Below are 25,494 nucleotides of genomic sequence, written 5' to 3'. Positions count from 1 at the left end.
GAGGAGGAGCCAGTGACTGGGTTTGGGGTTGTATTGCACCCCACCCGCCCCACTGGTAGGCAAACCTCTCACATTCCGAGGGAATTGAATTGGATGGAGAAAGGCTGACCCAGGCAGCGGAGGGAAGCAGTTCTCAGCTGCTCCTCCTCTTGTCACTCAGCGGGACTCTTGACTCTCCTCCAAATCGAGCTGCTCGGGGCCAGGGGAGCAGCAGAGTACCCTGCTCAGTGCCAGCCTCTGGGAATCTGCTCGGCGCCTGGTGCATCCCCAGCTGCCCTGTCACCCGGCCACGTCCCTGCCACTGGGACCGCTCTGATGGCTGCGGCCTCCGCTGCCCCGGGGGGCCTCTTCTGCAGGCAGCTCCTTTTCTCTCTCCTGGTGAGTAAGAGCCAGGGATTAAGGGATTCAGGCAGGCTACCCTGCGCTAGCTCCCTCCTCCATCCTCCCTCTTCCTGCTGGGCCTGAAAGAGAAGGGGACATGGTGGAAGGCAGAGATAAACTGGGGGGGGGGGGGGGGGGACAAAACAAAGCAGATCTGAGAAAAACCCAAGGAAGAGTGGGAAGACTTGGGACCCGGGAAGGCAGGTGTTTCGCTGACTCTCCAAGAGCCCAGGCCAGGCTGTTGGTGTCTGAGGGAATCCCCTGTTCGGTCTTGCTCTGGTGGTTCCCTGAGGAGCAGTGGGACGGATTCACTCCTCAGGCATTTGGCCCAGAGGTTCTGAGGTTTGCTTTTGCTACTCGTCATTAAATAAGCCGCAGTTATTTAACATGCTTGGTTCTGTTAAGCAGGGAGAAGGTGAAAAGGATTCTGGGTAAAGATGGGAATTTTTCAAGACTTTCTGAACTCGGGAAGAGTTAAGAGAAGGGTGGAGCTCTTAAAGCAAAGGGTTTTACTTGAGAAAAAATAAGAATAATGTAATAGTCATTGAAAAAATAACATTAACTTGACCTCCCCTTTGTGTGTGTGTGTGTGTGTGTGTGTGTGTGTGTGTGTGTGTGTGTGTTAATGTTTTTATTGATTTTAGAGAGAGAGGGAGGGTGGGAGAGAGAGAAACATTGATGAGAGAGAATCAATGAGAGAGAAATATCCACCTGCTGCCTCCTGCACGCCCCCTACTGGGGATATCAAGCCTGCAACCTAGGCACATGCCCTGACCACGAATCAAACCGGCAACCTTTTGGCACATGGGATGATGCTCAAACAATTGAGCCACACTGGCCAGGGCCCACTTAGGTTTTTAATAACGTTATAACTATGTACGCAGGTGCCAATTTTGATTTTGGTGGGAGAGAGTAGAGGTGAGTTATCCCACATATCTGGCATTTCTGAGCACTGAATTTTCTTGAAACTCTTTTCATTTCGGCAAAATATTTGAACTTCAAGTTATATTCTCAGAATGTAAATATTTTATTGAATGGAGATAAATATTTTCTCCATATTAATAATACATGATGTGGGATTGATGGTTTTTTGTACTCATGCTGTAACTGCCTGGAGGGTAATGAAACTCGGAGACCTACTTGAGTTGGCACTAGTTAGGTCCAAGGGTTCACCCAGGTTTCTTTTGCTTTTCGTCTCTGTTCTGTCCAGCATCCTCTGGTTCATCCCTTATCCTCATGATGACCAAAAGGGTGTCTCACACCACCTCCCTCTAAATTGCTAAGCTGCTAACTTAGCCTGAGGACTTGGAATGGGAGTTCTGGAGACTTCCACTAGCTCTGCTGGCAAGGGCAGAACCAACAATCGGGGGTCCTGGGCAGGAAGGAGGGAAGATGGGTGTAGGAAGGGGAATATGGGTATATCCTGTGAAAATAATGTGTAAATATGTGTGTGTATGCATATGTATGTATGTGTATGTATCTATTTGTATATGGATACATATTTCTAATCACAAAATGCACTTTTCCACATTATATATTTAGATGATTAATAATAGAATTCTTTATGCTCAGAAAGGTCTTTAGATATAATTTAGTTCATTCCTTGGCATTAGGAATAAAAATATTAAAATGTCAAATAAATTAAAACATCTCATGTTCTAAAAAGTGGTTATTTAAATTAAAACTGAAGACAAATATTTTGTAATTGCACATATATAACAGTGGTCCCATAAGATCTTAATGGAACTGAAAAATTCCTATTACCTGTGACATTGTAGCTGCCCTAACATTGCGGACAGCATATTACTCACATTTCTGTACTGATGCTGGTGCAAATAAACCTACTTTCCTTGAATTGATAGCTTTTTAAGACAATAGTTGTGTCTTAAATTTAATTAGAAATATTTACCCCGTTGAAGGCTATGCCATATATATTTATATATGTATGTATAATTTAGACTTTGATGTTTGTGCCAAGCCAATCCAAGGGATGATTTTATATCAGCGAATATTTTGGGTATTGTTCTTTAAGAGGTTAAATAATTTTCAGATATTTTCTAGACCTAATCAACTATAACCTCAAATTGGGGGGGGGGGGTGTCTGTGAAAATGATGGTTTGTGTATAACAATGTCATTATTATATTCCAGGATTAAGTACTTGCTTTATGCTAAAAAATCAGAATGACACTTATGAATGACCTTAAAGATGGTAACTTCTATATAAAATCAATGGTTGGTAACACATTTTCTTAAAATTTTTAATGTGATTTAGGTGCCAAGAACTACTGTTCACTTTAATTATTTCATCAATACTAAATGACTGTGGTGCCCCTCAAGCCACTTTCTTTGCTATTTCCTTTTAAAAATAAAGATGAAAAAAATGAAGGATTAGAACATTTCTTTGTTGCTGAAATTGACAATATTTTTGCCAGTAAGACAAAACTGTAATGTGAAAATTTATAATGAAATGTAATTCCTGATTTTTCTTTCTTTTGAGGTTTTAATATTGTTTTGCGATGCTTGTCAGAAAATTTCTCTTCAAGTTCCTTCTCATCTTCAGGCTGAAACACTTGTAGGCAAAGGTGAGAAACAGCATTACGAATTCCAGTTTTGACTGTACAGGTAGCTTCAGGCTGCTCTTGTCAAGTTTGGGATAAAAGCCATACAGTAGATGCTTGGCATTAAAATTTGACATAAATGAAAGATGGTCTAGTTGTTTTTTGAAAGTGGTTAGAAACAACTAAGGTGCCAAGTTGGTTGTATACTTTTCATGCCAGAAAAATTAGTGAACATCAGAGGGCTAAATTATCTTCCTTTAGTTCAAACAAAGCAAGACACCAAAACCAGAAGCATATTTTAGTTCATGTTGACTAACCTGCTGCCCAAATTCCAAAGCCAAGATTTTTTCACTGATAATGTGTAAAACAGAGGTCTCAAAACTGAAAGGCCGCAGAAGCAAAGTTGTGCTTGAGGTTGATTACAATGAACCAAAACCCCGCAAGAATTTATGTGATCTGTTTCAGAGAATATCTTGTGAAAGTCAAGTAAAATTGTAGCTGGTCTTACCATTACAGCCACATCGGAAGCATAGGTTGGTTGTTCTGAGTCCAAAGATAACATTCCTCCCATCAGGTTTTTCATTGGCTTAAGGTTACCTTAGAAAAATACACTTTGAATACACAGGTGGTGCTCTTTGCAAGATAGAGATTGCTTAGACCAGGGCTTTAAATTAATTCTTTATTTTTTTAGAACATTTCAATGATATGCAGTCTGTACTCTAAAGACACACAATAAATATGCTAAATGTATTAAACATAAATCTGTAAAAGAAATATTTTGATGACAAGCACAATACATTCAAAGTATTGCATTTATCAAACCTTCAAAAGACATTATGAAATGATTATTTGCAATATTACTGAAAAGTATTATATAAGTACAGACCAGTTCTGTGTACTTTTGTGTGAGCAAGATTTAACTATCAAAGATTACTGCAAACATGATCAAAATCTACTGATGTCATAGTTTACTAATACAATATAAACCAACAAATTTTATATGTGTGCACAGGTCCATGAATAAAATGTAAAGTGGAAACAATAAATCTGGTGACACTAATAAAATGTTTTCTGTCTGTTCATAAATTAACTTATGATTAAAGCAGTGGAAACTGTGACTTCATTAATTTAATTATTTACTGTTCATGGCCTCTCAGCCTCAGAACAGCCGGCACTCAACAAATTCCAAGTGTAACTTTCTGCTTCTCATGCACTAACTTGCAGTTGCTATTCCTGTAGAACTCGTTCTATTGCTGGTTCATCTTACAAATGACTGTGATATTTCGTCCCTGCAGTGAGTGTGAAGGAGTGTCTCCGGTCGGCCAGCCTAATCCGGTCAAGTGATCCCGACTTCAGAGTTCTGGAAGATGGCTCAGTGTACACAACACACGACCTCGTCTTGTCTCCTCCAGGGAAGAGTTTTTCCATTTTCCTGTCAGACAGTCAGCAGCAGGAGCAGAGAGAGATGGAAATTGTGCTGGAAGCGAGAGGAAAGAAGGTATATTAGGCAAAGGTTTGACCATATTGATCTGCTTATGTGACTTCCTTGCCTGTTAAAATCATTGTTTTGAACGCTCACGTATTTATCTGTTCCACTGGTAATTAACATGTGCAAATACTAGACTAGTTTAAGGAGTGGTAGAGCTATTTGCAAAATGGTATAAAAAACGAACATCTCTGTAGCCAGGGAGCAAAGTCAGAATATCAAAGGTTCCAGACAGTGCCCTGAGGTGTGGCAGTAAGAACAACCAACCTGTAGAACGAGACAGGGGTGGGTCTGAAACAGAGAAACTGATTCAGGCTGCAGGTGTGGCGCTCCACCCTGAATGGCTCTCTCCCTACTGACTGCGAGGGTGAGTCTCTTTAAAGAGGAGAAGAGATTGTCTCAAGCTTACTTCCAACTTAACCAAAACCCCCTGGGCTCCTTCTCTTCAAGAAATGGCATCATGGCCAGTCCACAGGGTTGGTTTGAATGTTCTGACTCTAGACTCACTTTCTTACAGTGATTGGAGATGATCTAGGCGAAAGAAAGGAGAAGGTTACTGGTATTCACACAAATCTCACTTTAAGCCAACTCTACACATGAATTTGGTCTTATAAAATCAGTTATTAATAAGTGCTTCAATATGAGACTTTTCCATCTACATTACTTTTGATCACAAGAACTCCTCTTCATCAAATTTAGAACATGCTCAAAGTTTTTAAAACATTGCTTTATGTCAAAATTGTAAGGAATCTCCATATCATGTAAAATAAAACATACTTGTATGAATGCTGACCTATATCTTGATATAGGTATACAAATGATATAAAATGCAGCTAGAATTTTTAAAAACATTGGTTGTACCATTTCTAGTGGAATAAAATCAATTCTTAAATATTTGTTAATAAATTAGCTATTTTTAGGGAGTCTATACTTCTCAAGATGACCTCTTTTACCAATGCCTTATAAAGTTCTGGTTACTTAACTGATTAAATCAGGAATTTGGTGAAACTGGTTCTTACTTGTGTGTGTGTGTGTGTGTCTTATCAATCCTATCTAATAATAGACAAACAGTAATTGACCATACCTTTGCTATGCCTCCCATTGGCTAATCAGTGAGATATGCAAATTAACTGCCAAGAAAGATGCCGGTTAATTTGCATACATAGGCGTGAAGCGGCGGAGTGAAGACTGAAGGCAGCTCTGGCCAGAGCAGCAAAGGCTTGAAGGCGGCTCTGGCTGGAGCGAAGGCCTGGGTACCCGGTACCAAAGGAAAACTGGTGCCGGCAGCCAGGGGAAGGGAAGGCCTATTGCACAAATCTTTTCATGCAACAGGCCTCTAGTAAAATAATAAAAAACAGAAATAGTTTGGGAGTTGGTTATCCATGATAGTGTTATGACCACCCTTACTATTTTCCTGCTGATATAAATGTTAGAATCACAGTTCCCAGAATGACAAGCGGTGCTACATTTCTCTCTCTCTCACCAAACGCAGGTTCTGAGAAAGAGACACACCAAAAACGCAGCCCTCAAGCGCAGCAAGAGGCGCTGGGCCCCGATTCCATGCTCCCTGATGGAGAACTCGTTAGGCCCATTCCCACAGCACGTCCAGCAGGTACCTTGCATATTGTTTGATTTGACACGGAGGGTTTTGTTTGCTTTTACACTTCCCGTTTGAATTGCGCAGTATCTGAAGCAGGGCTTGAACTTATTGGTACTAATAAGGATCATCTATTTACCAGAATAAGGGCCTGTGGAAGTGAGTCAGTGTAATTTGTTGCTTTCCTCCAGAAACTGTAGTTAGCACTTAGAACATTTCGTATTTTGAGATTCTGGGGCTCTTAGGCCTGTACCCAGATTTTCCTAAATACCCTACCATCCTAGCACTCACATGCAGAGGGCATGCTTACCCATTTTGCATAATTTAACTTTCCATTTCTCATGTAAGCTTACCAAAAAAGAGTCCAATATTTCTGTTTACCACAAAGGTAGCGTCACTGCCACATAGCTGGTGTGTAAACATAGGCCAGCTTTGAAACTATTGAAGAATTAATTGTGGGAAGAAACTTGTAGTATTTTTCCTTTATTTAATCACAAAGTTTTTCAAAATTACCAAAACTATTACTGTCATTTATATAGGAATAGGGACAAGTGGATAAGAATTATAAAAGTATATTTAACTCGATGAATTTTCCTTAAGTATGCAGATAACACAAAAGAATTTGGGATAAAGTTAGTGATAGAGTTTGTGGCTTTGTACATTCAGAATATGAACAAGAATTTTAAAAATGTGGGGCACACTGGGTAGATAAACGGAGGAAAGAAAGAATAGATTAGTAGGAAAGAAAGCAGGTGATAAAAAAATCAACCATGGCAAGATTTTAGGTTGAAGATATTTTTTATCCTAAATTGTCACTCGTTGCTGTAGGTCCAATCTGATGCCGCACAGAACTACACCATCTTTTACTCAATAAGTGGCCCAGGAGTGGACAAAGAGCCCTTCAATTTGTTCTTCATAAATAAAGACACTGGGGATATCTTTTGTACACGAAGCATAGATCGTGAACAATATCAAGAGTTCCCGGTAAGATTATTAGATTACTTTTTTTTTTTTGAGGTTGTTATTTATATATTTTTTTCATAATTATTTTGTTTTGTTTTGTTTTAACTTTTTATTGATTAAGTTATTACATATGTGTCCTTAAGAATTATGTTGTTTATGACGGCTTTAATATTTTCAGCATTGTTTATGTATTGGAAGAATCAATAATTTGATTTCATGTTTTATATAGATAATGTGTAATATAAACTTCAAGTTTCTATTGATGCCATTGATGAAGAAAGACAGTAGATATGTATTCTTCCCTATAGAGTTTATGGCTTTGTACATTCAGAATATGAATAAGAATTTAAAAATCATGGGACATACTGGGTAGAAAAGGACAGAAAAGTGGGGGGAGAACTATAGAAAATATGACAGAATTTTAAAGGACAGGTTTCGATCTAGGGAATCCGAGGACAACAGCAGTTAATTTTATTGAGTTCAAAGTTCCCTACAATAACATAGTTGAATTATTCTCAACCCTGCCTGTACTTTATAAATGACATGAGAACTTAAAAAAATTATGCTTCTCTGGTCTATCCCCAGAAATTCTGATTTAATCGTTCTGAGATGGGGCCCAGTCACAGAGAAGATAGATGATAGAGACACAGAAATGCCATAAATGCTAGAACTTGGCAACTGACTAAAAAGGCTAATGAAAGAAAGGGAGGAGTTACGTTCCTGGAATTTTAATTCTGGTTCATTTTAGAAGATGGTTACAGTAGGGAAATCAGGGAGAGCTAGTTGCATGGAGAAGGACTGAGTTAACATAGATTTCATTTTGGGCAGGTTTAGTTGGCTCTGTCAGTGAAGAAAACCTGTTGAACTCAAGAACCATTCATTGACCACTTAACCATGCACAAACCACATAAAAGTACAGAAATAATTTGATGGTGTTTAAAGGGAAAGGACATTAAATGCTGGCATTTTCTGCCAAGATATATCATTTTGAGTTGTGTATGTGTTTATTGGCATTTTTATTACATAAGAAATGCATGTTTTTTGTAGAAAAAATGAGAAAATTCAAGTAAATAGAGAAAAAAAATAATTGAGTCACCCAGAGATAGTTGATACATCAACTGCAAGTAAATAGAATTATTTTTTTATAAACTTAAAAAAAAACTTGTTATTAGCATAACTGGGGGAAGTCTACATGCATTCTAATGAGAAGAACAGCATGCAGTTAGCTCAGGGAATGGACCGCCTCACTCAGCTGGCGTGCATGGCACTGGGAGAAGAATGAGTGTTGAGGGAAGATTGAAGCCATACGGCCAGCCTAGACCGTGCTGGTGTGCTGTCTCTCCGTGGCCTAAGTTCTTAGTTACATACACCTTCTAGACATGTTGTCTTTCCCCAGCGGCCAGGCTTAATTCTGTGCATATGTGTTATGTAAGAGTGAGCTGTTGGTGTCTGTCTGCCTTCCAGCTGTATGCCTATGCCACCACCGCCGATGGGTACGCGCCAGAGTACCCACTCCCCTTACTGTTCAAGGTTGAAGATGATAACGATAATGCCCCGTATTTTGAAAACAAAGTGACTATCTTCACTGTGCCGGAAAATTGCAGAACTGGTAAGTTCACAGTTTAGGAGAACACTAGATTTTTTGCTCCAAGTGAGTTGCTCATTACTGTTTTAAGCAGTTTATGCTAAACATGTTTCAATGCTTGCCTTTCAAGGATATTCCACATAAAACTTTGTAGTCTGATGAGATCATATCCTCTTCCAATGCAAACCTGTTGGTGCTCATTTTGCTATGCACATATAGGAGGCAGCTAATGCATAAAGTCACTAACTTTGTTAGATTAATCCACAATGAATATGAATGTGTGACAAATGCTGTTTATATTTTCTAATTTGACCTTGTACATATCTGTCACAGGTGTATTTATAAAGCAGAATCATTTGAATATTTATAAAGTCTCGCTACATTTTTAAGGGCCTAGAAATATATTATGGCATGGAACGGCGAATCTGACTTATAACAATATACATTGCTTTACTGGGCATATTTTTCAGACAAAATGAAAAGAATAACCTAAACTTGTTTGGTGCTCTAGGCTGCCCAAATTGTGATCTGGGTACACCCAGGGGCCTGACAAGACTGCCTAGTTTTTAAAAAACCTGCAAGAAATGTTGTTCTTAGCTTCTCTAGTCTGTTGCCATTACATGTGTATATTTAATATTATTCTCCTAAAATAAGTGGTTTGTTAAAGCCATATTCAGTACACTGGTTTCTGGGCCATAAAGCTCAGCCCAAGGCAAGATGTCTGTGTCTAACATTTATTAATAATTACTTGCATATATTAATAATTCAGCATATTTATTAAAATATAAAAGCATAACATCTTTATCATATGCAAAGCTGTACTATTCCTCTAATTAACATCATCAGGTTGAACTATAAAGGAAACAAGATATACAGAGATGGTGCCATCCAAAAGTGGCCTGTGAACTGGGGGCGTGGGTTGGAGAACCACTGTTACCAAGGGTGGGGTGAATGTTCTCCTAGATCTAGCCCACAAATCATGTTATTCATTGCAATCACTTAGCTCAATGTTCAAAATCAGGGAAGCTCAGAGTTGTTGTTTTTTAAAAAATATATATATTTTATTGAATTTTTACAGAGAGGAAGGGAGAAGGATAGAGAGTTAGAAACGTCGATGAGAGAGAAACATCGATCAGCTGCTTCCTGCACACCCCCTACTGGGGATGTGCCCGCAACCAAGGTACATGCCCTTGACCGGAATCAAACCCGGGACCCTTCAGTCCGCAGGCCAATGCTCTATCCACTGAGCCAAACCGGTCAGGGCAGAAAAGCTCAGAGTTTTGGAGAGCATTTACACTCTTCCACTTACCGATAAAAGATATACTTGTGGTTTTGGGGAGAACATGCTATAGCAATGCCTTGCTTTTACTGTTGTTTGTAATGCTGCTATTTTAAGTTATTGACAATATCGGACTTCTTTAAACAGGAACTTCTGTGGGGAAAGTGACTGCCATCGACCTCGACGAACCTGACACCCTACACACTCGTCTGAAATATAAAATCTTACAGCAAATCCCGGACCACCCCAAGCATTTCTCCATCCACCCAGACACGGGCGTCATCACCACAACTTCACTCTTACTGGACAGAGAAGTAATGAGTTGATTACTTTCCCAGTCACTAGCCTATATTCGAGCTGATAATGTCCCCCTGGAGGAATTACATAGGCCCCGGGGCCGCTCTCCAAGCATGCCTCCCGACAGGCTGTGGGTAGGGCTCCTCTGCTCGCTTCCTCCGTCTGTGCAGAGGATTTGGGGAGGGACAGGGTGTGAGATGGGGTCTCACCTGAGGTTACTGGCTTGACTGGATGCTGACATAGAAAAAAAATGGCTTCTAAGTTTTGAAAGGTTATCAGCCTCCCATTGTTCTGACTGGCCAATCTCTCGCTCTATTTTTAGTTTTGCTCATATTTTTAGGGGGAGGGGATGTTCATCAATGTTCCTTTTCCCTTTTTTCAGAAATGTGATACATACCAATTAATAATGGAGGTTCGAGACATGGGAGGCCAACATTTTGGTTTGTTTAATACAGGAACAATCACTATTTCACTCGAAGATGAAAACGATAATTCACCATATTTTACAGAAAATTCTGTGAGTATATCCCTGTATTCACTTATCTAAGTTCATTCACCTCTTCAAAAAACAAATCTAGAATGTGGTAGCTCTGTGAGAGTACACATTTTGGTTTTAATAGCTACCACTTAAAAATAAATACGCAGACATAATAGGATTTCTTTAAAAATCACTGAAGTGCCAGTTTTTCTGGATGGAGGGAAATGACTATTTCCTTGGCCACATGAAAGCTGCTTGGCCCCTGAAGCCATTCATGTATGTAGTGTTTTCTTGGATGCCGTGCTGTGGCATCAGATTCCTTTGGATTTAAATACCTCTCATAGGATGGTGAAGACGTCTTCACCATCTCCATCTCTGGACTGTCTCTCTTCTTGTCTTCATGTGTTGTCAGTTCCTCTCTCTGTGTCACTTATATTTCAACATCTTAGGGATAAAGAAAGACTCACTGCACTCCCTTTGCTCTGCTGGGGAGTCAGTAGTCTCTGGGCAGGCCCCTTACACGTCAAGTATGGAGCGAACTTTCCCCTCAGGACTACACAAAACAGGAAGCATAGATAGGAGGAACATGCCAGGAAATACTTCTTCTTTCTGGTCCTTTTAGAAAGTGATCTTCATTTTTTCATTAATGAATATCAGAGTACAAATCAAAGAAGGGAATGCCCGCAGTGATGAGCCATCCATACAATTTTCTTACATTAATTGCTGTAACTTGTAAGGATAGGACTTATTCCACATTTCTTATGAGAGAATGGAAGGCCAGTTAAGTGACTTGCTTCTGATCTCATTCATATAAACCAAGTGAGAGGATGTCGTATGTGTGTTCCTCCACGTCCCGCGTGGTTCAGGGTTCAGGATCTGGAAGAGGGGCCACACACAAATGAAAGAGAAGAGACAAGAGATAATTTGGAAATATTGGGGCGCCAGGCGGGCATTCCAACTCAAGGGGAAGGACTTCTGCTGGTGCGCAGGCCTCGCCAACCTTTTATTCAACTTTGGTTAAACATAAAACCCTTAGTCAGGCAGGTAATTGCAGTAATAGACAGGCTATCATAAAGGTCAGTAAATATTAGAAGGATTTACTCTGAGGCTATTTGGTCAGGAAATAGCTTGAGCCCCCATTGTCAGGACTAGACAATTGGTGCATAACTCAGGCCTTGCCGTGGGTTCAAGGGTCACCAGCCTTCAGGGATCCTTGTTTGCACTTCTCTGCTAGTGAAGACAATGGGCGGCCTCCTGCATCTCCCCCATCACTTTTCCTTAATAATTCTTGAAAGGTGACTGCTGCCTGAAGGGTTCGAGTCCTTTTAAGACTCTTTATTCCGCATCTGCAGACTAGAAATAAGCATATGAGAACAAAAATGAGACAAGCAATAGTGGTTATGCTGAGAGGCAAATGAATCAGTCTGTAGTAAGTTTCTTTCTGAGCCAACAGTTCTTTGAGTCCCAATTTCAATGCCCAACAGTTCATGTGTCCATGCCAGCAATGATATGCTAGTTCTGGATGGTGGGCAAATGATGGCAATGCAGGTCCGACCTTCTCTGGTTTGGTCCTGGGCAACCTGCAGCGACGCACAGCTGCTGACTGCTAGTATGGCAAGGCGTCTTCACCATCTCCATCTCTGGACTGTCTCTCCTTTTGTCTTCATGTGTTGTCAGTTCCTCTCTCAGATTCATAGTTGCAGGAATCCACAAGGGCTTGGAGAGATTTTCTGGAAATATACAAACATATTCTCGACCAAAGATTAATAAGGAAATCTTTATCATAAATTAGACTTGGGATCCTTTCTTTTCATTGTACCCAAACCATTTTCCTTTGGCTTATTTTGACACCATGTGTGTTTTCATGGCTGTCTTGTCTTCAGCATTACAAGTGAAAATTAATTTTAAAAGTAAAAAGTTTTCTTGATGTAATTTACTCACAGGGGATTATTCCACTATCCCCCTTCCTTTTTAATTTAAATAATATTAAGAGGCTTTTGGAAATTTTGCAATGTAGTCTTGATAATTTTTTATTTTAATTTTATGCACAGAAATATGACTACTTTGGATTCATTGCATGTTAAGCAGTTTTTGAACTATGAGATAAACCATTTGTAAAAAATTAGCTAATGCTTCAGGAACAGTTTCCTGCCCAGTACAACAAAGTTTTTATGAATATTCATTTATTTTAACTAGCCAATTTAAATCAATCTGAAATAAGGTTTATTTTTTTTCCAACTTGTCCTTGGTTATAAAAGTAAATGACATTAATTAAATTTTTGCTATTAATTTTTGAATAACTTTACATAAGTTTTCTCAGGGAGGCAAAAACACAAATTACTTACGCCTGCAAGAGGAAAACTGGCGTTAGACTCAAGATCTGTTTTGTTCTAAAGCTCTGGGCTGACCTCCTTCTCTGAGTTCACCTACATCTCTAGACGATTCTGATTTACTGCTATTTTAGTCTCAGATGCTTCCATAACCTTACTTTTTTTTTGGAGGTGGGAAGAAACTCTGATTTAATTTCTAAAAAAAAAAGAAAAACTATTTTCTTAAAGTGTTTGCCAGTGAATCAAAAGTAAATTTTTAAATAATTGGCATAATAAACAGATCACCTAGTAAAAATAAGAAATCAATGTAGGTTATAATAATCTATAAATATTGAAGGCTAAATATATAACTATAAAGCATTTATTAAGTGCTTGCTATATCTGAAAGGGGGTGATACACTGTAAATGTTATAGATTCAGAATAGAGACAAATATGAGTAGGAAAATTGCCTCAGAGAAGTAGGAAAGTTAAGGTATAAGTTAGTCTTTCAAAGGTAAATAAGATTTGAAAAAATAGTGAGAAAGAAGTAAACTATATTCTTCCCAATATGTGATTGCACATTTCCATATTACTTTGCTTTCTTTTACTTTAAATATAAGTTTTAGAGGAGAAAATCATATTGTTAAAGCAATACATTTATAATAACAGCAGGCAACTTGTTTAGTATTTTGCAGAAGTAGAAGAAAACAGAATTGACGTTGAGATTTTACGAATGAAGGTTCATGACCTGGATCTGCCAAATACTGCTCACTCAAAGGCTGTGTACACAATCCTACAGGGAAATGAGAACGGAAACTTCAAAATCAGCACAGACCCAAATACAAATGAAGGGGTCTTGTGTGTTGTCAAGGTAAACAAACAAAAAATAATAATCTAGCAATACTTTAATCGGTATCTATCAATAGATATATACAATTCTAACTTAATTGATGTATAGGCATGCATATATATATATATATATATATATATATATATATGTGTATACATTTCTGTGTGCACATGACTAGAGAATGACAATGCAATGCTGAAATGATTACAGTGGTTTAAACAATTATTGTTATTATTATTATTATTATTATTATTATTTCACCCTCATTTTCTCTCTCAGAGGAAAGGCATGGCGGGCTCAGAACTCACTGTTCCACAGATGAGCGAGCCAAGGCAGCGAGATATTGCCTTAGTAATCAGATACGAGCTTTAGAAGCATTCTTTGACACCTATTTGTCCAAACCCTCATTTTATAGAACAATAGACAGAGAGAATGGGAGAATTACTCTTTGAAATCAAACCTCTTGACTTTTCAATCCCCTTCATGCTCATATTATTTTTTTGGCTCTCTGTAGTGCGTTTCATAAGACAGTTTACTGAATATAAAGCAGCTATTCCCATTAATCCCCTATATTTGTGATAGCCAGTGCTTTAGGATTTTAAAGATTTAATTATAATTACTGGCATCTACAATAATTACTCAAACCAAACCTGGTTCTATTCTAAGTCCTTCTGCCTATAGCCCTCACTAACCTGGTACATACTTCCCTCATTAATTTCTTAGAGACTCTATTGTGTTAGAAGCTTTATGTACAAATTGTGATTCCCTCATAAGATTTTTAGAAAAGGTCCTTTAATGATTATATCGCCTATTCCTTGTCTTTTTTTGGAGGGTGGAGGAGAACTTCTAGATTTCTATCTGTTGTTTTCTTTTTCTGTTATCTTGATAGATTTCAGTCTCTAATTATTTGACTATTGTTTTGGATTCTTTCTAATGATTCAGTTCAGGACCAAGCATTTTGTTTAGGAACTAAGCAAACCAAATATAATGTGCTTTGAAAGTTGCTGCTAAATAATATAATTATGTCTTTTAACTCATGTACTCAGATAACTGCACCATTATAGCCAAATCTCATATGCTAGCAGTCTATCTATTTTATATACTTAGCTTGGAGGGACTTTTGCTGTTTTGGTTATCACTGTTATGCCATCTGATAAGTAATGAAATAAATGGTAATCTATTTGAATTTAGTCAAACATTTACTCTGTATTCCTATTAATATTTAAACTTAAAATGAAAAAAAAAAATGAAAAGAAAAATGAAGGCAGGACCTTCCCTCAAAAAAGTGTGAAGAAAAATTAGTACAATTTAAAAACAGAATTTTTGCATTTGACAGTGTTTGTCATGATATGAAGCTAATTATTAGTCTTCAACTACATTAGCACCTTCTTTTGGTAACATTGTGTACAAAAAATGATATTCCTTTTTGTGTGAAAAGTTGGAATCATGATTGTAAGTCTTCTATCTATAGTGTTATATATTGACTAATTAAAGTATGCTTATTTAACAGCCATTGAACTATGAAGCCATTCGCCAAGTTACTTTGCAAATTGGTGTAGTTAATGAAGCACAGTTCTCCAAAGCACCAAACTCACAACCTCCTTCTATGTGCACGACAACTGTCACTGTTAAAGTTAAAGACAGCGATGAGGGCCCTGAATGCCAACCACCAGTAAAAGTCATTCAGAGTAAAGATGGCCTCCCCGCCGGCCAAGAACTCCTTGGATACAAAGCCATGGATCCAGAAACACGCAGCAGCGAAGGCTTAAGGTAATGCATTTTCAAAAAGCTCCTTATTTTTAATTGTGATGTCAGTTGATTTCAAATTTAGGAAACTTCTATATATTTTTCAAAATGACAGGTTTTGAGATGATGTCCGTTTTTGGTTTGAGCATTTACATTTGATTTCTTAAAATTAGGTATAAGAAGTTAGGAGATGAAGATAACTGGTTTGAAATTAACGAAAACACTGGTGACTTGAAAACTGTAAAAGTGCTAGATAGAGAATCAAAATTTGTAAAAAACGACCAATACAATGTTTCCGTGGTTGCAACCGATGCAGGTAGGTGCAATTTTCTAGAAATAAAATATAAACATAGGATATGGTTTAAAGAAAATCGTGGGGGGAAACTTGCTTATTTCCAGATCAAAATTTATTGCAAAAAATGTTTGCATTATGATTGCATTGCTTTTTGGAGACCACCCAATTTAGGCCCCAGTCCAGTGATAACGCAAAGCCGGAGGTGGGAGTCCAAAGTTCAAGTTCCATATTACTGACCTCTGCCTTGGACATGGGGCTTCCTCAGGACTGCCACTTTTTTTCCAGGAATATAGATTGGGATTACTATGTCTTTTTAAACATATATATGTTTTTATTGATTTCAGAGAGGAAGGGAGAGGGAGAGATAGAAACATCAATGATGGGAGAGAATCATTGATGGGCTGCCTCCTGCACAATCAGGGATGGAGCCCACAACCTGGGCCTGGGCCCTGACCGGGAATCGAACCGTGGCCTCCTGGTTCCTAGGTTGACTCTCAACCAGTGAGCCACCACGTCCAGGCTAGATTACTATGTCTCGATCAGGCTGAAAAGGTTCAAACCACCTAAAACAGTTGGGTTCAGGGCAGGTTTGTTTTTTTCATGAGGAATAAAACTTTTGTCCTATTTCCTAAAGAAATGATCAAGCAATGACTCTCGAACAAGTCTTTTGCTGTAGCTTGCAATCCTTTGCCAAGGTTAGTTCTAGAGCCTGTCTTGTGAAGAAATGTTTTTCAAATGTCAGAAAGTAGCCTCTCAAATCCTGTGAGCGTATCCTGCAGATGGAAGCCATTCTGAACATGGAACAGTGTTGTGTGGTTTGTGTCTTTACTGGCCATTGGCTTTTCTTTTCGTAATGCAGTGCCGGACTCGAGGTTTGCTTCAAAGATGGCTGTCTGTCTTGAATAAACATGCTCTCCCCACTCCTCGCTCTTTACATTCCTGTGTTTATGTTTTAAATTTACTGATAAAGAATGAGCTGTGAGCCCCTAGGATTCCCCTCAGCCTGATCTCAGGCTTCCCTTCCCTCCACCTAACCCCACCCACCCCACCCCACTGCACCCTGTGAGCCATGTAATTTCTTGTTTTGTAAAAACTAGTAAAACACTTGTTTCTTTTTCCGAGTTTCCTGAGGGCATTTTGCACTCATAATGAGAACCATGGTGGCTGGTCAGCCGTAACATTGGTCAGGCAGAGGCTGAGACTGGCTCACCTGCCTTTAATGTAGTTCTTTCAACATAGGAAAACAGAACAAACAAACAAACAAACAAACAACTACCAAAGAATGGGGAAACCACTAATTGAGAGACAGAATTAATGTTGCCATTATTCCCTAATCTTGGGTGAACTGCTGCTCCTGTATAAGTCAAAGTGAAATCTGACTGGTTCAAAGCCACAACTATGCTGTCAAACAAGAATTTATATCTACTAATTCATTCCACAAACGTTGATTGTCTAGACAAGTTATGATGGAAACTAGAATTCATAAGTCAAGGTCAAACTCTCACATGATATTGCCCGGCTGGAGTGGCTCAGCATGTTGAGTGCATGGGTGACTCTGTGATTCCCCGTCAGGGCACATAGCTAGGTTTTGGGTTTGATCCCTGGGGTGGGGCACATACAGAAGGCACCTGGTGGATGTGTCTTTCTCTTCTCCTCACATCAATGTTTCTCTCTCTCCCTCCCCACCCCTTCCTCTCTCTAAGCATGTCCTTGGGTGAAGTTTTTTTAAAAAATTCACATGATATCAATTAAAAGATGATTATATTCTCATAGCAGGTTCCATGGTATAAAAGAAAGTATGAATATCATAAGAAGTGTAAATCAGTTAAGAGCTGCCCAGATTAAAAGATAAAGGTAGATTTCACACAAATACAGAAGCCTGGTGAATGAGGTACTCTTTGGAGAGTTGGAAAACATGGAGAACAGAGATATAAGATAGTAATTTTGTCTATAAGTGCTAACACAAAAAATGACATGCCAAATCTAAGATGTAGAAATCTATGTCCCAGCCTCATGGATAACCTGGGTGTGCTCAAGAAGAAGTATAAACATTTTAAGTGCATTCTGTTCAGTGTGTTCGTAGTAAGTTACACGTTAGCCAAGACACACGAGGCATTTCACCGGGCTGTCACGGGGAATGTGACTGAGCTCTGAGGATGAACGATGCTCGCAGTTTGTGAGTCGGTGACAAGCCAGTGAGAAATGAGAGGGGAACGTGGCTGCCATTCCCCAAGTTGAGACAGTTAGCAGAAAGCAGCCACGTGTGTGTCCCAGAGATGGCGGGAAACCGTTTTTAAGTGGAGGCATGCCTTGTTTTGAATCTCCTCAGGTGGCAGATCTTGCACTGGAACGTTAGTGGTTCTTCTGGAAGATAACAATGACCACCCACCACAGGTGGACAAGGACGTGACCATTTGCCAGCACGCTCAGGACTTTGCTGTTCTCTCCCCGATGGATGCGGACGGGCCTGAGAATGGCCCACCTTTTCAGTTCCTTCTGGATAATTCTGCCAGCAAACATTGGACCTTGGGATCAAAGGATGGTGTGTAATGATGCTAAATCTTGTCATTAACAGAAACTTAAGATGGCAGATGGTCTTAACTTTTACCTAACATCATGATAATAAATAAATATTCATTTTAGGAAATTTTTTATTGATCCCCCAAAGAATAATACCTTGCTTTCTTTAAAGCAATAAGTGATATATAAAGTTTAGGCTCTTGTTTTGGATATATTTTAAGAAAACATACATTTATCTTAATATAATAGTTGGATAACATGTTAAGTATAGATTAGTCTAATATAAGCATAAATAACATCAGTTTTCCTTTTTTTCAAGAATTCAAATCATTTTTAAGAAAGAAAAAGGGATCACTAGAATTTTTCTCCTAAGCTAAATTCTGTGCCCCCTAGTCCTCTTCCCCACCGTAAGAATTCCCAGTCAGGAGACTATTGTGGTCATATTAACAGATATTCTCTGTCTTCTTCCCCCGAAGGTAAAACTGCCATTCTTCGTGCAAAACAACATATGGATTATAACTACTATAATGTGCCCATCACCATAAAAGATAGACATGGTCTTGCTGCCAAGCACGTATTGTCAGTCAGAGTATGTGACTGTACAACGCCGTCCGACTGTAGAATGAGCAGTCAAGTACGGGACAGAGATGTCAAGCTCCCGAATGTCATCCTCGGGAAATGGGCGATTCTTGCCATGGTGTTGGGTTCCGCACTGTTGTTATGTGAGTACACTCACCTAGAATGTGTTAGCTGAATTTTTTCTACTATTTAAAAAACCCATGCAATTCTTTATATCGATGACATGTATAGTCTTTGCTAAATGTACCCTTTGTATAATCTTGCCTGTACTCGATAACTTAGCGTCCTGAGTCATGGAAGAAAAAAATGTGTCAATAAAAGCAGATGAGAATACTTTTCAGAGGTATAGCCCTAGTTCTTCTGATACTATCTGTGAGACACCGGGTAAACCATTTCCTCTTCTTTGAGCTCTTCTTCCCAGAAGTAAAATGAGAGGTTGGATACAATTAATGTTAAGATTCCTTCTCATACAAAATATTGGTCTTTTAGCCAACCAAGTTTACGTGGTAGTGAGTGCACAAAAAAATTCGTGAAAAGAGTAGCGAATTATCAGTGTTATTAGTGAAGCGATATAGCATACATTTGCAGAAGACGCCAGTGAGTGGAATGAGTGGAAATGGCCATATGGTGAGCCACTGAGGAAGGGTAATACATGCAAAGGATGCCCAGATTTTGCATTCTGCCAACTGTTTTTTAGAGATGCAAACGCAATGGCAATCCCTGCCCACACTTCCCGCCCTCTCTTCCACCTCCTGCCTCCCTCCTTTCCTTTTTTATTAACAGTCTATTTAACTACACACAACCTACCTGCATTTGTTAATATTCTGTTTTAATTTTATGACCCAGGGGTATCTCAGTTTATGAAATAAAAACCCTGGTAGTGTTTTTTTCTTAAATTCTGGAAAGAGAATTTTGAACAATTGTATGATTCAAATGATTTAATATGTCACCCTGAAAAATAGTATTATTTACCTAAATATTTTTATTTTTTAGGTGCTCTGTTTACATGTTTCTGTGTTGTTACTAAGAGAACAGTAAAGAAATGTATTCCAGATGATGTAGCCCAGCAAAACTTAATTGTATCAAATACTGAAGGGCCTGGAGAAGAAGTAATGGTAAATCATATTTCAGGTTTTTTTTTACTTGTATGGTGATGCAATGATGACAGTTGATTACATAATAATAGCAATAATAAGACAACTATTGCTTATTGAGCACTTACTATGCTAAGCAGAGCTCCACGTGCCCTGCATGTATTAAGTCATTTAAACTCCATAGTTCTACTGCCTTCATTCCCTGGGGCTGCCGTAACCAGTACCACACCTGAGTGACTTACACATTAGGAATTTATGGTCTCACAGTTCTGAGGAGCAATTGGAGACCAGGGTGCTGGCAGGGACATGCTCCCTCTGAAGGAGCTGGGAATCCCTGTCTCGGGCTCCTGCAGCATCACTCCGACCTCCCAAGGCCATTCTCCTTGTGGGCGTGCCCATGTCCCGGTTTCACCTTTTGGAGGAGGGCCCTGCCCTCATGGAGGATGGCCTCATCTTCCTTTAACTCAGCGGTTCTCAACCTGTGGGCCGCGACCCCTTTGGCGGCCGAACGACCCTTTCACAGGGGTCGCCTAAGACCATCCTGCATATCAGATATTTACATTACAATTCATAACAGTAGCAACATTACAGTTATGAAGTAGCCACGAAAATAATTTTATGGTTGGGTCACAGCATGAGGAACTGTATTTAAAGGGCCAGAAGGTTGAGAACCACTGCTCTAACTAATAACAACTGAGTAGCCCTACCTTCAGCTAGAATTCTGTTCTGAGGCACAAAGAGTTAGGGCTTCAACATAAACATTTTGGGGGGCCACTGCTCAACCCTAACCCCTACGCTAGGGGGACCGTGATTGTCTTGGCTTGGTGTTTGGGGAACTGAGAGGCTCAGCAAGGAAGTGGTTTGACTGTGGCGGGAAAGACATGAAAGCAAGCTGTTAGCTTCCATTCGAGTCACTCATGTTCTAACTCTCACTCTGTTTTTAGGAGGCAAACATTAGGCTCCCCACACAGACCTCCAACGTCTGCGACACAAGCATGTCTGTGGGCACTCTCGGGGGCCAGGGCGTCAAAACACAGCAGAGCTTTGAGATGGTCAAAGGCGGAGGCGGACACCAGACCTTGGACTCTGTCAAGGGGGCAGGGCAGGGCGTGATGGAGGCTGGCAGATACACGTACACCGACTGGCACAGCTTTACCCAGCCCCGGCTTGGCGAAGTGAGTGCCTGTGTCTTTGGTTCATATTACATGGAAGTTAACACTGTTTGCCAATCAGGATGTCCCCAAAGTGTTACTCGTCCTACACCCTGAATTCCTCATCTTTTAGATGTTGAATTATTAGAGACATGGATGTCAAATCCAATCCCTAAGGGAAAAATGATTTTGTGAAGTTCGCTTTTTAAAATGAGGTTTACAGAACTTTACCTAGGAGCGGCAGATGTAGACACGTTTAGGAAGTATACAAAGACTGATAGCTTCTTCCCTAAAAGTTACAAGGAAAGTCCCCCAAGTGAAACACTTGTTAGAGAGTAATGCCCACATCCTAAATGATAAACATTTCTTCGTGTGTTGACTCCTTCGCGTGGTTATAAAATCCTGGCTGTCAACACCATACAGATAAACTCTTAAAGTTTTATCTGGGGTTTTCAGTTTCTTGTCTTATGTCCAGGTTAATCAACATAGGTTAATATTAGCCAGTTTAATAGAATACATTATGATAGCTATTTAATAGTGTATCAACAATAAGAATCGTAGCCGACATTGGTTTCCCCAAATATGTGAAGTTACAGAGGCCCATTTCAACGACACAAATCTGAAGTTCAGATGGGAACTAGTCAGTCGGTTGTGTGATTTATGTGCAGCTTTAGTTCGTCCTAAATGTTTTCACTGGCAGCATTGATATATTTGCTATATTTTAAGAATGACTATAATACAGACCAATCATGTGCATTTTTTATATGTAGGAATCCATTAGAGGACACACTCTGATTAAAAATTAAACAGTCAAAGGTAAATCAAAGACATTCTTTTTATGCTAAAATGTTTAGGTGTTTTTAAAAAATAATAAAATGTGCTCTTTTTGCTACAGAAAGTGTATCTGTGTGGACAAGACGAGGAGCACAAACATTCCGAGGACTACGTCCGTTCCTACAACTATGAGGGCAAGGGGTCGATGGCCGGCTCTGTGGGCTGCTGCAGTGACCGGCAGGAGGAGGAAGGGCTGGAGTTTCTCGATCATCTGGAACCCAAATTTAGGACGCTGGCCAAGACGTGTATAAGGAAGTGAGGGGCCTGTTCAGAGAGTGCCACCTGCGGCTGCAGATGGAGGCGTTCACTGAACCTAAACGTGACCCCGCGTCTGCTAATGGATCGGAGACAAACTCCGAGTGGTGTGGATAAGTCACTACACATGTCAAGCTCCCTCCATTCCCGAGTCTGACATAGCTTCGTGTTCTCTAGAAATAAGTTTCATGGGTCCATTTTCTTCTGCGAGCCTGTACATATCGCCCCTTTCAGCATCTTTTGTTACTTGTATCCTGTGGAAGAGAGAGAGCTGGGTATTGCGGAGTCTAATAAAAATGAATTTTTGTTTTAGATGACAAACACTTTCTTCCAAACCTCGGGGAGACTCATGCTTTTAGGGATTTTGTCTTTGGTGCCAGAGCATGGCTCCTTGCCCCAGTGGCTGGTGGTGGAGGGTTTGTGGGTGTCCTTCGGTCAGTCTTCCCTTGGGGACAGTCGCTCCTGGCGCCGTGTAGTTTCAGGGCCCTGGGAGCCTGTCCTTGGATCTCTGCCCCTGTGAATGCCTGTCAGGCTCCCACAGCTTCTGGGATTAGGGAAGGACTTGGAGCAGGACAAGTTTACAGCAATTCGAACCACAGAGAGTTGATAGGGATCACACGAGAGGATTTCCATGAAAGACTTGCAACCTTGATGTCCAGGGGTTGACTTAGACCCACAAATCTGTTTTGCTTGCTCGTCAGGATGTATAGTTACTTTTTAAAAACATAAATACCTTGGCAAGAACACGCACTCCCTCCTCTGCCACAGGCCCACCCTCTGCCGGCACTTGTGGGACAAGCCCTGCAGGCATTAGGCTTGCAGCTCGGACTGCAGTGCTTAGACCTCTGCACATGCTGTAGACGGAGTGGCCACTCACTCATACTGGCAATACTCCGCCTACATGGGCAATGGCCATAAGAAAGTGAAAAATCAGAAATAAAGCGAGTCTGGTGTGTGTATGCTAAAAACTGAAACCTGTTAGAGCAACACCTACCAAACACGTGTTGAACGATAGATGAATGAACATCTAAGCTAATAAATTATTTTAGATGCCTAATATTTTAATAGGATACTACATCTTATTAATTTAGAAAGGAACCATATATTTAAGTAATATTTTAAGAGTTTTCTGTGCCAAACTATACAATATATTTATAAACAATAACAGCATACATCACACAGAAATTTCTTAGTCAATAAAAACTGGTTTTTCATAAAACTATGAACTAGTTAACTATTAAAAAATTAAGTGGTTACTTTTTTAAAATTTTTGTGATTAGACTCCTTACTCTCAGCAGTTCCTAATTAAAGGTGTTTCTTGGCATGAAATTGGATATTAGAGCAGAATAAAAAAGTAGTTTTAATAAGTAAGATTTTATTTTATAAGCTGTCCACATTCTATGATTTTATAGTCATTGTGAGGAAAATAATTTTGGAGGGAAATACAATTTCTGTAGTCTGACATACATGTTACTCTGACAATGTTACCAGTTTTGAAATTCTAAAATGTAATATTAACATTTTGGACATATATCAAATACCACGATAAGTAATACTCTTTAATGTAGGTGCAGAATGTTTTCTGAACGGTTAAAATTTGCTAACCAAACACTAACTTACATGTGTTTGTTTATGTCTTCTTATTTCTTAACTTTGCTTCAATATGGAAGAGAAAACTTATATCTGAACATAAAGTACAGTTAAAGGCCAAAGAAAGATTGCTTGGCCAGCAAGAATAGACACTGACAGTTTTGCCAGGATTATTAGAAAGTGAGGGAAATGAATTTGTACTAAGAAGCTTTGGCTACTTAAAGTGTTTTCAAATATCAATGAAATTTATCTCACAGAGAAACTGTGACTGGTTTTTGATTTATGTAGGAAATTCATAGTCATTTTCTGTTTACACTCAAAAGGAAATGTTAATTATATGATTGATGAACATTTTGAAACTCCACTGGACTGTTTACAAATTTAGTTTATTAATAAAGCATTGTATTTTATGGATTATTTCATATAAATTAATTGTCAGTAATTGAATCATTATCAATTATTTTTCTGTAAATAAATCTATAATTAGGTAAAATTAAATTTTCTTTTTCTTGATTCATGTAAAAAAGTCCATGGAAACATAAAAATAGATAAAGATTAATATAATCATTATACATGAGCTTCGTTAAATACTGACTTAATTCCTCCTGAGTTTATTAAAATATTTTATAACACTTGATATCTAGGCATATATCTACTTTTTAAAAATGGAATGTGCTATGTTATTTGGAAAATGTACACAATAGATATTTTAGAGTTGAGGATTTTTATTATCATAGAAAGGAAAAGCTAACTCCCTTTTTATGGTGTGTTAGTTGTAAATGTCCTGTACTAGTTAAAAATCATTAGGTTAGGCAATCAAGCAAACAATGTATATCACTTCATGTCTCTGGTCTCTTTTATGTGCTTTTCTAATCAATCTAAAGGAACTTTGCATTTGGCCAGACATTACATTTGCCTTTCTAATTATGTAGGGGAAAGAAAATGAAACTACAGCAGGAGAAAGCATTACTAAGAATGGATAGACTCTTCTATATTATGGAGGGCCCAATAAAATTGAGCAAACATAATTTTTTTAAAAACGCTTTGAAAGCATAGTGTTGCATTGAAAAAACACCTTGACCTCAAATTCTTACCAACAATAAAATAATAACATTTTCAAATACATAGACTAAGTACAGTATATAAGAAACATAAAAACAAACGTGTAAAGTAATTTATAATATACAATTTGTAAATATAGATCAAATTATTTAAAAATCTCTACTTTTTACAGTAAGTTTTTTGACTGATAGGAATAAAATATCCTAAACAAAACCAATCCGTAGAGTTTAATGTTGTTTATTTCGTAACTTTAGAGGAAAAAAATGAAGACATATGGCTTTCCTCTGTATTTGGCCTGAGAATGTACAGGATTTTAAACTTGTTAAAATCTAGTCGTTATTGTTCAACAGTTACCTATTTGCAGTCTGTTTTTATTTGCCCATGTTTAGGGACCTTTAAATACAATAACATGGCATTATTAGTTTCCAAAAGAACTTCAAGGTTTCCTTTAAGATACTCAAGGTTTTACCTTGATTTCACACTAAGAATTCATGCAGAATTATTTTCTGCCAGCTATAGTTCAAGAAAAAAGAAAAGGAACTCTCTAACGCAAAGTGGAATGAAAGCATTTCCTTGCTGTGGC

The 25,494-nt window shown here is 38.8% G+C and overlaps 1 protein-coding gene across 6 annotated transcripts; it reads left to right on the top strand.

The window, feature by feature from the left end:
• Nucleotides 1-22,576, top strand: DSC1 (desmocollin 1). 6 transcript variants are annotated; one of them, XM_036322568.1, is made up of 17 exons: nucleotides 3-378; nucleotides 2,880-2,964; nucleotides 4,236-4,438; nucleotides 5,919-6,038; nucleotides 6,852-7,007; nucleotides 8,451-8,595; nucleotides 9,998-10,164; nucleotides 10,530-10,664; nucleotides 13,621-13,806; nucleotides 15,296-15,555; nucleotides 15,705-15,847; nucleotides 18,156-18,368; nucleotides 18,823-19,068; nucleotides 19,919-20,040; nucleotides 20,964-21,194; nucleotides 21,941-21,986; nucleotides 22,066-22,210. In XM_036322568.1, exons 1-16 carry the CDS (start codon nucleotides 316-318, stop codon nucleotides 21,974-21,976), a joined length of 2,511 nt encoding a protein of 836 aa, XP_036178461.1. In that variant the 5' UTR covers nucleotides 3-315; the 3' UTR covers nucleotides 21,977-21,986; nucleotides 22,066-22,210. The 6 variants fall into 6 exon arrangements, with proteins under 6 accessions (XP_036178462.1, XP_036178464.1, XP_036178461.1 ...); XM_036322571.1 differs by lacking the exon at nucleotides 20,964-21,194 and having other exon boundaries at nucleotides 2-378; XM_036322566.1 differs by lacking the exon at nucleotides 21,941-21,986 and having other exon boundaries at nucleotides 316-378; nucleotides 22,066-22,576.
• Nucleotides 22,577-25,494: the final 2,918 nt, after the last annotated feature.

Source organism: Myotis myotis, unplaced genomic scaffold, assembly GCF_014108235.1.
Source record: "Myotis myotis isolate mMyoMyo1 unplaced genomic scaffold, mMyoMyo1.p scaffold_m19_p_9, whole genome shotgun sequence".
Classification (NCBI taxonomy): domain Eukaryota; kingdom Metazoa; phylum Chordata; class Mammalia; order Chiroptera; family Vespertilionidae; genus Myotis; species Myotis myotis.
The sequence above is the reverse complement of the archived record's forward strand: the minus strand, read 5'-3'. Positions and strand labels throughout refer to the sequence as shown.

Bases quoted from the DNA above. Each gene is read 5' to 3' on its own strand.
- DSC1 (XM_036322566.1), top strand. From the start codon at position 316: ATGGCTGCGGCCTCCGCTGCCCCGGGGGGCCTCTTCTGCAGGCAGCTC. The intron at 4,439-5,918 runs GTATATTAGGCA...CACCAAACGCAG, and splicing joins TGGAAGCGAGAGGAAAGAAG to GTTCTGAGAAAGAGACACAC. The intron at 10,665-13,620 runs GTGAGTATATCC...CAACTTGTTTAG, and splicing joins CATATTTTACAGAAAATTCT to TATTTTGCAGAAGTAGAAGA.